Source organism: Glandiceps talaboti, chromosome 2, assembly GCF_964340395.1.
Source record: "Glandiceps talaboti chromosome 2, keGlaTala1.1, whole genome shotgun sequence".
NCBI lineage: Eukaryota > Metazoa > Hemichordata > Enteropneusta > Spengelidae > Glandiceps > Glandiceps talaboti.
The window spans coordinates 23,117,298-23,130,153 of record NC_135550.1 but is presented as its reverse complement, the minus strand read 5'-3'; the positions used below and the strand labels follow the sequence as shown (position 1 = coordinate 23,130,153).

The 12,856-nt window shown below is 35.9% G+C and overlaps 2 protein-coding genes across 2 annotated transcripts; one reads left to right on the top strand and one right to left on the bottom strand.

Annotated features, from left to right (window-relative positions):
* Nucleotides 1–588: 588 nt before the first annotated feature.
* On the top strand, nt 589–2,278 carry LOC144445707 (protein mab-21-like 2). Its single transcript, XM_078135353.1, has 2 exons — nt 589–906; nt 1,352–2,278. The coding sequence occupies exons 1-2, from the start codon at nt 589–591 to the stop codon at nt 2,276–2,278; spliced, it is 1,245 nt and encodes a 414-aa protein (XP_077991479.1).
* A 2,106-nt stretch (nt 2,279–4,384) lies between these two features.
* Nucleotides 4,385–11,623, bottom strand: LOC144452360 (uncharacterized). Its single transcript, XM_078143456.1, has 5 exons — nt 11,191–11,623; nt 9,358–9,529; nt 8,364–8,534; nt 7,105–7,407; nt 4,385–6,177 (listed from the first exon to the last, which is right to left on the bottom strand). Exons 1-5 carry the CDS (start codon nt 11,341–11,343, stop codon nt 5,591–5,593), a joined length of 1,386 nt encoding a protein of 461 aa, XP_077999582.1. The 5' UTR covers nt 11,344–11,623; the 3' UTR covers nt 4,385–5,590.
* Nucleotides 11,624–12,856: the final 1,233 nt, after the last annotated feature.

Below are 12,856 nucleotides of genomic sequence, written 5' to 3'. Positions count from 1 at the left end.
AGACAATATTTGGTAAGACTTTTATGTTGTCCCAAAGTTGACTTCTCCTCTACTACAATTTCTGTTCACAGATCATATATCTGAATTGTAAAGGTAGCTGTTTTCAATTTACTTGTATAGCATAGCCTTGACCTTCCTCACCATGAGTTCAATCTCAGGGCAAACATACATTTTAGCTTTGTTCAGGTCAAATAACAGTCTGACCTTGACAACATTTATCAATACTCAAAATTTTTGTTTCATTTAATATTTATCAATTGGTTGTTTTTGTTGACTATTTACATTTGTTTATTTCACTGTCTGTATTCATGATTATGTTTGTTGGTTTGTTTGTCAGCTTACACCTTTTTGGTAAATCCTTTTGATTATTTTACAGCTAACATACCAAACATGTGCTACGAATGTCAAGGTAGGTGACTGAAATTGGTTGTAACCATGTAGGGTAAATACAAAAGTCCATTGATAGACACGAGTAATAATACCCTGCGATGACGTATTTGTTATAGCGCCCTCTCGAGCCCAAACACCTGATAGCAACTTCACGTTTTCATTGGGTTAAAGGGCACTGATCACATGGGGAAAATAAACATGGCGACCCCACCAGATAGTACCAGTACTGATGCGTCCACAGAAGAAAGGAATGAAAAACTGAATTATTATGTGAATGCAGCCATCAAGCAGTTTGCACTGCCAAGATTTGATGCTATCAAAAGAAATTCAGAAGTGGTCTTGCGCACTGTGGAAAGCATAACAGAGAAATTGAAAGATATTGATCCGAGGTTGATGGATTGTTTTGGTTCATATCTTGGCAGAGTGAGCACTGAATATCTGGTTACTGGTACAAACACAAACCAATTCGAATACAGACTAGCATTTGATCTGCCACAACGTGATCAATCATTTCAGGTGGGTTAGTGTAATTGTACTTGATGAAACTGCTTACGTACAAGCTGTAAAACAACAATAATAACAACAACAACAACAACAATAGAGGTACATATATAAATAATTTGCAACCTTGTAAGATGTATTATTATTTATCATTTATCACGTGACCTTTTTTACTTTTGCCATGGGTAAAAGAAAGCAAACATTTCTCGCCCTCAGACATCTGTAAAGATGTCTCAACATCATAGTCATGAAGTTGCAAACTTTAGATGGAGAGCAAGAATTGTATCACAGAACCACCAAATAGCCAATATAGCTAGTCTGAGGAAGCTCTGACTATGGAGTCCGATATTATATGGTCAGTATGACTACATTCAAATATATATCTGACAAGTCAGAGCTTTGTTGCGGACTTCTTTCATGAGCTAAATGTTTGTTCATGTAAATTGGTTTCTCCATGCAGGTAACAACATTTGCTAGAGATATGACATTACCAGACCAGTCTGCTACAGTCAAAGTAACAGATGTTGACATGTTGGAAGATGGTGGCAAGCTTTCATCATGGCAGGACTTTGTAGATGTGAAAGGTTATCTCTTAGGGTCAAAGGTCAATACACTTTTACATGAAGCTATTGATAACACACTTATGATTTATGGAGATGAACTTGAGATGGTCACTATCAGTGAATCTGTTCCACTTGTTAATCTTAAAATCAAAGAAGGTGAATATGAGGTGTTTGTCAAGATTGTGCCATGTCTGAAATGTTTTGGTCTACCGCCAGGTGCTCGTCTTCCACCCAAGTGGCCAAATCATCCATATGCAAAGGGAAAAAGTAAGAGATTCATGAAAGAAATCCATGCTGAGATCCACGCAGGCGCCAGTATGTGGGTTTTTGAGGGGCGACAATATGTACTTCCTCAAGGCATTGTGAAACCTCCCTCAGCTGAACTTGTTCCAAGGCTGTGGTCCATTTCTATGGATATATTTGAAAACAGGTTGTTGAAAAACAAGGCACCAAATCCGGAAGACAAGGCAGAATCTCGTCCATGTCGCCACCTGATATTCCACTTGTTCTGTGCAATGAGAGAAAAGCAGGATAACGGTTTGACACATCTTTCTGCAAGACATCTGAGGACTTTGTTGTTATGGGAGTGTAATCGTCATGGTGATTGGTCATGTGACGTAGCTGGAGAGCGGTTCCTCGGTATGCTGCAAAGACTGAAGGAAAATCTCAAACTGAACACATTGCAAGATTTCTTTTACATTGATTTGAATACATTGTGTGATCTGAGTGTTCCTGTCAGACGTACCATGCATTTCAGAGTCAAAGACATCACAGGATATATAGCACGAGAACCAGAGTCTGTTTTACATTTTATGCCATATTAGCTCAATGATTTGATAACATCATGTATGTGCCCTGGTACAATACACAAGAACCAGATACATCACTTGAGAACTGGAATGTTTTACATGTTATGTCATATAAAGTATAATTACTTGATTACACCATGTATGTGCCCTTGTATTGTCAACCTTTCTAATATCAAGGTTTATGCATGATTTAAACATACACCCTAGTATAGTGCTTTTAGTTTGTACTTTTGGACTTTCCCTCCCTATTATGGAATCTTCCACCCAATCACCTAACATGCCTCCCGCCATTATGAGTATAGACTGAAATAGGTCATGTCACCCCATCCGCACCAGCCAAAAGGGCATGGCCGATAGCATATGGGTGCCTTGTTATGGCATATCATATAAACTATTATAAGTATTGCTAGAACAACAATTCTTCATAGACATACTCATCATGTCACGGTAGACAGACTACCACCCACACAACTCCTACAAACAATTCATCCAGCTAACTCCTACTTTTATAACTTCACTTTCAGTATCTATGGTTTGACCAACAGAATTCATCAGGGTGACGTCACACTTGTTTTACCAATGTATCAAACATTTCATATTGTGTTGGATTGTACTGATGCATCTTTTAATGGTTTATATAGTGTGAATTTAGTGGCAAGCCATGCACTCGTCTGTAAGATACAATGTCTGGTGCTACCCTATCAGATATAATTTCATGATAAGGGCTGAATGACATGACACATCTAGCCCTGCACTAAACATATCTAAATAATACCAGTAAAAATATCGCTGTTTTAGAATTTTTCTGTTCTAGTTGGTAACACTTGTTGTATTAGATTAGTGTGAGAAGGGGACAAATATTAACATTTACGATGTATTCAACCAATCACAACAATGTTCAGAAAATTACTCAGAGCAGTCTTTGTTCGAGTATTTCAACCAAATCTCCCAAACTTCATCAGCTGTCACATGTCAGTGGAGGTCAAGGTCACGGTCAAGGTCATGTTAAAAGTCCAAAACATTTGAGAAGTACACTATAGTATTAGTTTAGTTATCATGTACATTTTATGGACATTCATAATAAGTAATTTTTTTAAAAGAAATATAAAAGATATATTGAAAGTTCGTAGAATGTGAATTTTGAATGTTTTGCTGCATAATAAGTATAACATATTTGTGAAGACATTTGAAAATTAACATGCAACACAGTTCTTTATTTAGTATGTGTACAGTATTGTTATATGCATCTGTATCAAAAGATATCCAATAATTTATATTCAGAAGTATATTGTAGATGTGTAGAATGGTGAGATTTGAAATTGGGTTGTTAAGGAGACACGAATTAGCTTGTCTATTTATAGGTCATTTAAGATGCCTAAATTTGCCAAAATCAAAATAACCATGGTTAGTAAGGAGTGGATAGTAATCAATTTAGAGTTAAAACAATGCTAGAATATACTGGTGTACTGAAAATTCAAACCACAATATGACAAAAGTGATGCAAAAATAAAAGTGACTTTATTTTGATAATTCTTTATTTTCTATGAGTTGTTTGTGTATGTGAGTTCTTCACATGGTATTACTGTTAATTAATGAGTAAGCTTTTTGTTTGTAGCTCAACTGAACTCAAAGGTTCAGTGGTGCTATAGACATGGTAAAATGTCAGTGTGTGTGTGTGTGTGTATTAAAGTGTGTGTGTGTGTGTGTGTGTGTGTGTGTGTGTGGATGGATAGATGTATGGATGGGTGTGCTGAACATTGTAGTACATGTACTTGTAATGAGTAAGTCTTTTGTCATCATGTTAGTTTTTACACAATTGAACTATAAAGGTAAGAGTATGAGTGATATAGGTGAGGTGAAGTGTATATCTTTGTCAGTCTGACTCTGTGTATGCATGAATGATATATTGCTGGTCATGAGTGAGCGTTTTGTCATGACGTTTTATATGTATGATGTTCAACTGCATGATCAGTAAATACATGCAGTCATCATATTCAATGTTGGTTTAACCAGCCATGTCATGATTCACTACAATGGATTCAATGAATCATAGAGAAGTTTGAAGAAAAAAAAATACAATACTTCTTGGTATAGTTTTCACATTTATTTACAAGATCCACTCTAAGCAAACAAAACGAAGCTCTGTCTAAAGTTTACTTTGATTTGTCTGCTGTAAACAATTGAATATAATTCTATGTAAAATTTCAAAGTATTACTCTCCCCAAACAATGAAATTACAATTTTTAAAATACATATTAACTTAAAATTCAAAGTACAAAAAGTTCATGTACTGGGATCTGAATTTAAAAAGTGTGTGATTAAAATTTCAAACATTTAATATGAAAGTATATTTACTAGTAGTATTACTGGATATCCAGTAATATTTTGATAAGTATAGCTAACTCCTCCTTTTTTTTTAAATCTGAAAATACAATTGTCCATGTTCCCAGTCCAAGGTATAGATTTACCCACACATAACACACGTCAAAAACCTGTTTCTTACATACATGTATATTCTACTCTATTATATGGTAAGGGTACAGAATATAGAAGAGCATGAATGAATCTGTGGAACTTGAGATACCATTGGAACAGATTTCTTGATACATTCTTTTTTTTAAAGCCAGTGCATAACCCAAGGGCATAACCTTCAGTTGTGTTAGTATAATACTAGTTTGTTGTGACTTTCTATTTTTTTTATCATTTCTACTTGCTCAGACATGTTATCAAAGTTTTTATAGAACTCACCAGCCTGGCAAAGACATTATTTTGCTGTTCGTTGACAAAACCAAAGCGCACAACACCTGTCGAACTGAAAAAGTTTACTGTGAACGTTTTTGAATCGCGCCCTCAGCGACGAACCTTGCTCATTGATGAATCACCGTGACTCAAAAGAAACAAAGTTTTTCTGGGGACCAATTTTTTTTGTCGACATGGTTTGGTCATGATTGAGTTTTTACAAGAAAGCCAGTAGCTAGCTAGGTAGCTAGCGAAATAGGCGACACATTACATCTCGAAAGATGTGGTGTGAGCTTAGTTGCTTACTATAAGCTTACCAGCATAGATGAAAGTTTTGATTTACCACTAATGTAGACAAAAAGTTTAACTTTATTTTGTTTAAAGCAAACTAAAAGTTATGGTTTTCGTAGTTGAGGTACAAAATTAAACAAATCAATCCAGTAACACATTCACTCAGGGTTTCATTCCCAGGGCTTCAAACCTTTTCATTCATTGTCAGTATAAATATTCAAGGGTTCGTACAAATCTCCGAACTCGGGTATACTTTTTCATCTGACAGTTTTGTCTGTGCATACTTGAATGATATTTTTATTGTTCCAATGGCTCTGTTTGTGCAGGGGTTGGTTGTTGACGTTCAGATAACGAATCTTCTCTCTCAACCTTAGACTCGACGCGGGTATTGTCATTTTCCTCATCCGTTTTAACAGTTTCCTTTGCTTCGTCCACGTCATCATCATCATCATCACCCTCCTTTTCTGCGAAGTCGTCATCATGGGAGTCATATTCATAGTTGTCATCGCTATGATGTCCGCCCTCTACGTCGAGATTCGAATCTTCGCGATCATAGTTGCCGTCAAGTTTACTTGGTGTATCTCGCGGTGTTTGGTCAATCTTCCGTGAGTTGGCCCAAGTTTGAATAGAATCAGCTAAATCTAGTCGCTCTGTCAAGGCAAGTGCTTCTGCTAAATGACTATGCATCTCGTCAAAATTATCAAGTAACGATAGCCAAGTCAGTAGTGTATTATATGTCAGATTCAACGGTCCAAATTTCATGTTTTCTGCTTGTAAGTGTAACAACTGAACAGAAGATAGTCCGAGGTATTTTGCAAGAACAGCAGACTCTTCCAGCAATAAATTTAAGGATATCAGTCGGAGTCTTTTATCTGTTTCGTCATCTGGAAATAGAGTAGTAAAGATGAAATTTTATGAAAAGAATGAAAAAATGGGATCTGAAGACAAGATATGAAAATATGTCAGAGAAAACAGCTAGGCTACACATTCAATTATAAAACCAATACTTTGCATGCTATAAACAATTTTCAATAAATTTCAACTAAGCCGATATGTTACTAGTACCAAATGTGTTCATAGTTAAATATTGGTGTTAACGGTGTTGGTTATGGTCTACCTAAACAAAAAACGCACGTAAAAGTTGAGGAAAAAGTAAATTACAATTTTCGTAAAAATAATGAAAGTCTATTAGAATAGATTAAAAATATAAAAACTGTAATACCTATCTACAGACAAAGACACATTCTAACGACCAAATAAAAGTTCCAATGATGTGGAAATAATTTGCACAGAAAAATTGTTCAAAATTTCCACACACAGTATAAACATTCGCCTTCGATTATAACATTGGCTTTTTTGTACATAATAACTTTGCATATTTGATAGTCACTACTGAGTCCATATAATGGAAGATAGTCAGTGAGAGTTGAGTCCATATTATGAAAGCAGAGTTTCTATTCATTGTTTATTCACGAATGTGCCAAGTTGTGATTTGTGGTCTATTCTTGTATACTAGTGACAGTGACACAGTAAGTAAAATAATTTCTCGCTTAACAGAATTTCTACATTCGTGTTATGAGTATTGAGAGAGAGAGAGAGAGAGAGAGAGAGAGAGAGAGAGAGAGAGAGAGAGAGAGAGAGAGAGAGAGAGAGAGAGAGAGAGAGACAGACAGACAGACAGACAGACAGACAGACAGACAGACAGACAGACAGACAGACAGACAGACAGACAGACAGACAGACAGACAGACAGACAGACAGACAGACAGACAGACACACTTGGTGTTATCAATACAACATTCAAGACCTACCTAACACTCTCCGGACGTCAAGTCTATTGACAATCGGACCAGCATAGATAATATTTTTGCGAACGATATCTTTAAGATTTTCCCAAGTAGCCTTATCGTTGTTATGGTCCCTCCAATCAGAGAGCGCTATTACCATTGATTCATCATACGTCATCATACGTATTCTATAAGACTGGTTGACGAACCACTGAGGTGCAAGCTGCCCAATCATTCGATCATGATAGGGGGCCAGGATGATGGCTAGGGACTTCAGCGATTCTAATGGTATGACGTCATCGTTTGAGTATTCACCGACCATATTAGCTGGTAAAACGACACAAATAAACCATCGATCAACACACACAGGAAATGTGAAAAAAAGTCATTTACAAAGGAAAATTTTTCCTGTGTTCAGTTAAGGTTAGGTATTCACATCGGATTGAGGATATTAGATATTGACGTTTTTGTCATAGCTACGTGATGAAATTACCGAAAGGCAAGTTAGTCGATGACAGAATCAATAACTCGTGAACATTTGATACTAGTAATTCCTTTATCTTATTGTTGAGTCAAAAATTTAAGATATAAAACAATATCTTCCCGCAATGCATTGGTTTGGACTGCTTCTAATGAATATATATACCACAGACACTTGTTACTCGAGGTGTTTCTGATAAAACAGATACTATTACGTCTAGGATTTCTCTGTTATGAATTTTTTCGACCAGGAAAATCCTATAGATGTAAGTGTAATTCTGTGTTATTTCTGGTATTAGCATTTCCACTAAATCGTGGTTAAAAAAGATAGCTGAAATCACAAACCTCGGATACTAAATTCCTGCAGTGTGGTATAATAATACATGAACTATTTTTTCATTCGTTTTACCACAGAAACGTGTACATAGCCTTGCTCACGAGTTGCCATAAACATGTACACTAATACGAATGATATTACTGAGAACACGTGGACTGGATATATTTCTTATATGATAAAAAAACTCCAGCAGGTAAATATCATTTACCCTCGATATCACTTTTGCAAAATATACTAGTATCCCCATGTTTGTTGTTACATGTAATAACAGAGACTATTATTGACTGGTCGTGAGGGCACTATATAAATCTGAGATATTAGACATATGATAGCAAGGGCAATATCATGATTTATTGTCTGCCCTCTGAGGATGGTAATTATGACAGTAGTATTGAATATAAAAGTGGTTGTGAGAAATGGGTGAGGTGTGTGTTACAAAGGCTGCTATTAACTGGTCATAACTTACCAAGTCGTTCAACACTATGATCGGCACTAGTCATTAATAGTGGTGGCATCATAGCTTGAGAATCCGCCAACTGGGACCCAAAGTCTCGGCTTTCATGAAGGGCTCCAAGGATGTGGTCCACTTTATTTTCAAGACGTTCTAATCTACTGCTGCAACCACTCAAACCAGGCCCTGTATGAAACGAACGGTTACTTTAGTATAAGTAGTTTATATATGGCGATCAGAAACGTTAAACAATTGGTAACACAGCTGTGTTTAACATTTTGTCTGTAGAATAATGAAGATTAATACTCTACAACATGTCAAGGTAATTCCTGTATACGTATTAAGGATGTGTGATTTTGTAACGTCCCAGGGGCAATTTCACTTTGATTATACACTATAATATAAACAGTGTTCTCCCCAAATATAGAGAAGGCACGGTGCTAAGACCATCCTTGCCACCCAGACCGCCATGCTCAGCAGGTTTCTGTCATGCTTCAAAAGTGTTCTATCATCCTTGAGCTGAAGTAATATTTGAATGATATAATTATAGTAATACTTTGACATAAAGAAATGTGGCTGAGCTCAATATGCATGTAAAATGCTGACCATTATGCAATTTATCTTGTTGATATGTAAATTATGCGAATTAGCACCCTTCTTTCAACCGATCATGGGAAGAACTCTATATAAACCATTCATTGTTTGTCATTAATTTAAAAGTAATATTAAAGTTGAACTTTTATCATTGTCCATTAGATATTATATATCAACCAGACAATGAACTTAAAAATGTCATAGGGTCAAATTTGTCACATACCTTTCCCCTAAAACGATTGTACTTTTTTCGTCCACACAAAATAAAAAAATATCTTTTGCTTTTATAAAGTTGTTGTAGATACAGATGTATGAATAATATGGGTTATGTTGGTCACTGTTCTCCGACCCGTTTTAAATTTTCTTACGAATTATAAATGAACGGAAATCACAGCTTGAAATAATCATTACTTACTTTCGTCTATTTCTTTCTTTATCTTTTCATAATTCTTCTTTTCCTTCTGCGTACGACTATACAAGTACCTATTTTGTACTTTTAATACACTTTCGAAGTCTTTAAATATTCCCTTTTTTGTCTTCAGTAAATTTAGTATCGCTTTCGTTTGTTTCACATAGCCCACCGAAGACTGGAATGAAAAATAGACATTCTTTTTATTGAAGAGGAATTTGTACAATAGAACAAATCAGACATGAATTACACATGCTTTTCTTTAAATTTAAATTAGTACACTTAATGTCAAATCACGTCTTGTCAAATACTTGTGAGAATCAGCGTTGTAACCATCACAGACACTACACAACGATACGGTTCTGCAGCCTCCAAAGTTGTTGACCGCTAGGCTTCCAATCCAATTTTATCTGTACTGTGCACCACATTTTGGCAATGTGTCCCGTACTTAACCAAGTATATACATATATGTATTATGTCAACGTACAATGTCAATGCTGCTCGAATATAAACTCTAAACTTTTGCTGTTACTTGGTTACTTTGTTAAAGAAAACTTCAACTTCTTCCAATAAAAAAAATATGGGGTCATCGTACAAATTTTTGAAATAGAAGTCAATATGGCATCAAAATTTAGTCATTTTAGAATCCAATATGGCCGCCGAATACTTAAAACTATGATTGTGAACCCCAAATTTATTTAGTTATTTCAAAAGGACCATTAACAAACTGTCACATGGCAAAGTTTGGAAATAATTGAATAACTTTTATTTTCTGGGAAATTTGTCCCTGAAGCATATTCAACCTTAATGTCATCCATGCGCTTGTTGCATCTGAATCTATTTTTACCCACGACATGAAGTCAGTTATAAATATGAGAATTTGAATCTATGTACTAAGTGATGCCTTCAATGTAATGCATATTCCAGTATCTGTGTTGACGTCTAGTGCCGTATAGACTACGTAATATATATATGAAATACCGCTATTATATACCACACGCTGTTATATGTTATGATTGTGTGTGTGTGAATACAAACCCCATAAATCATTCCAACTAATAGAATGCCTTCGTACAATTCATCGATTCGTGCCGGTAATAGAATTACGACAATGAAAGCACGTATTCCCATTCTATTCAATTGAGTGTAAAATATACAAGTATCTATTTTGATTAATATATACCCTGATGAAGTGCTACAAAATAGATAGATAAAAAAGTGTTTTTACTATATCTTTAAGTTATCTTATTATAAATAAATGACATATTTATGAAGATTATTAGATATGTTCTCAATACCCTAAAAGAACGAGCATGGGTTTTTTGGTTGAGATATTGTGGAGGATTGAGATGGGCTAGGCAGTATAATACAATATACAGTCGTTGGAGGGTCGTAACACGGTATCAATTCGTCCACATCGATGTTTTTCAGTTTGACAACAATGCCTACAGTAGTGGCTAGGTCAGGGGTTAACTATCTGTACATTTTCTAATGAAAAGAATTTATCACTTTGACAACCACACCAACTTTCATTATCGACACTTTACCCGGTTTATATTTGAATAATTAAAATGCCAAAAGCGTACTACTCGTATGATGGTTTGTGTCGATAATTTGGTGAACAATGTATATTATATACGAAATGATGAATTAGCCATGTCTTTGTCTGAAAACAAAGCTACTCGTATGATTGTCAGTGTAACCTAAATCACCATGGGGGAAAGACAGTGTCGCTATGTATGTACGTATGCAAGTATTTGCCAAAGTATGGCGATAGTGTCGGGGGATTGAACGAGTCAGATTCAAAATAGTTGAGAGTCCATTTAGAATAATACGTACCAGTATATCATCTGCTTCCTTATTACCCAATACACCTTTGCGCTGCAAATCAGATACCATCGGTTCCACCTTTAAATGGGCTATGAAAATATCCTCCAATTTGTCCAACACATATCTTTCACATTTGTTCATGTTTGTAATAAATATTGACATTAAAGTAAGACTGAATACTGCACAGTGTTTTGAATTTAAGGCGTCACAACATTAATAGCGTGTGCATGACGACCGAACACATTCATAACTCTAAATCTAGGCTAGATTAAAAGTAAACTTAACAAAAGTAAACTTAATCCTTCCATTGGCTATAATCTCCTTCAAGTCCGTCGATATCCCGATTTTGACCGCGATAAGATTGCCTTACATGTAATCCGCCTGACTGCAACCCTCCGTTCGTTAGTGATGTAAACACGGCTCGATCGAAGTTATCGCTTTATTGAATCGTGCTTTATCGAAATTCCTGCGTCACTGCGTTTTTTATTCAATCGCTTGTCACGATGCCAAATTGTAAATGACGTCGCCTTTATAGTTTAGCAATTCATCAGAAATGTATTGTATATGGATATGTTTGTATTGTGATTGAACGTTGGATGCATTTCCGCTGGGACTTGTCAAACTTTAGGGTTATGTCTAATACAATAGATATATTCAAAACTAGATTGATATGGTGGGGGTCAAACTATGATCTATGTAAACGAATGAACTTTATTCGTTTACAGGCTAACCCCGAGCATTGTAAAAAAGCACGTACCGACCTGTCTCTCTTTTGATAGTGGCAAATACAGTGTACTTAAATTTAGGGCAAATACATTCTTTTCAGACGCTCTCTGCACTATGGTATTCTAATACAGTCTGAAGGGGGCGTTTGCTGTATCCTACCCCGACAAGAAGGTTAACACAAACATGCCTTGAAAAACAAAAAATAACCATACTCATGAATTACAACTATGAACATAAGTTGACTAAATTCTTTCAAACAAAAGCATCAAGACATGTAAAAAATACCGTCGACGGGAAAGAGTGTGTAGAGGTCAGAAATATTTACAGTATAGGTATTTTGCATACATAAAACACCTGTCATAATCCCTGATGTACGCATAATAGTCACCGAAGAGGGCCTTCACAATAACGAAGTACTTTGACGTGTAATATGAAACACGCTTTGATAAATGACAATATATAGCTATTAAACTTGTATGACTTTCATGGCCATTATGATAATTTAATATCTGGCATGCATTCAAACTGAGTGTCAAAAAGGACAATAGATGTATTTAGGTCATGTGTGGAATGAGAAGACATTTCTTACAGTGTTTCTTCAGCAGATCTAACTATCTACGGATAATTACTACAAATAATTCACCTCAGAACATCGCGAGTTTCAAACGTACCCGAATGATGGCGCCATTCACGAACTCCATCGAGCAGCAAGTAAACAAAGTTTTGATAAAATGTTGGAAACGGTCCGGATACATTGTAAAATCTGTTCTAGGAGAGGGCCTAAGATACAAGGGGGGGGGGTTAAATGCCAGGCGCATGTACTGTAACCAGACTTACATGTAATTGAGTTTATTCATAACATACAAACACGTCAACGACAAAGAAATGAACACTCACAGCACAGACCGTTAGACTGACAGATCAGCCGCTGTGGCCGCGCGGCGCGGTC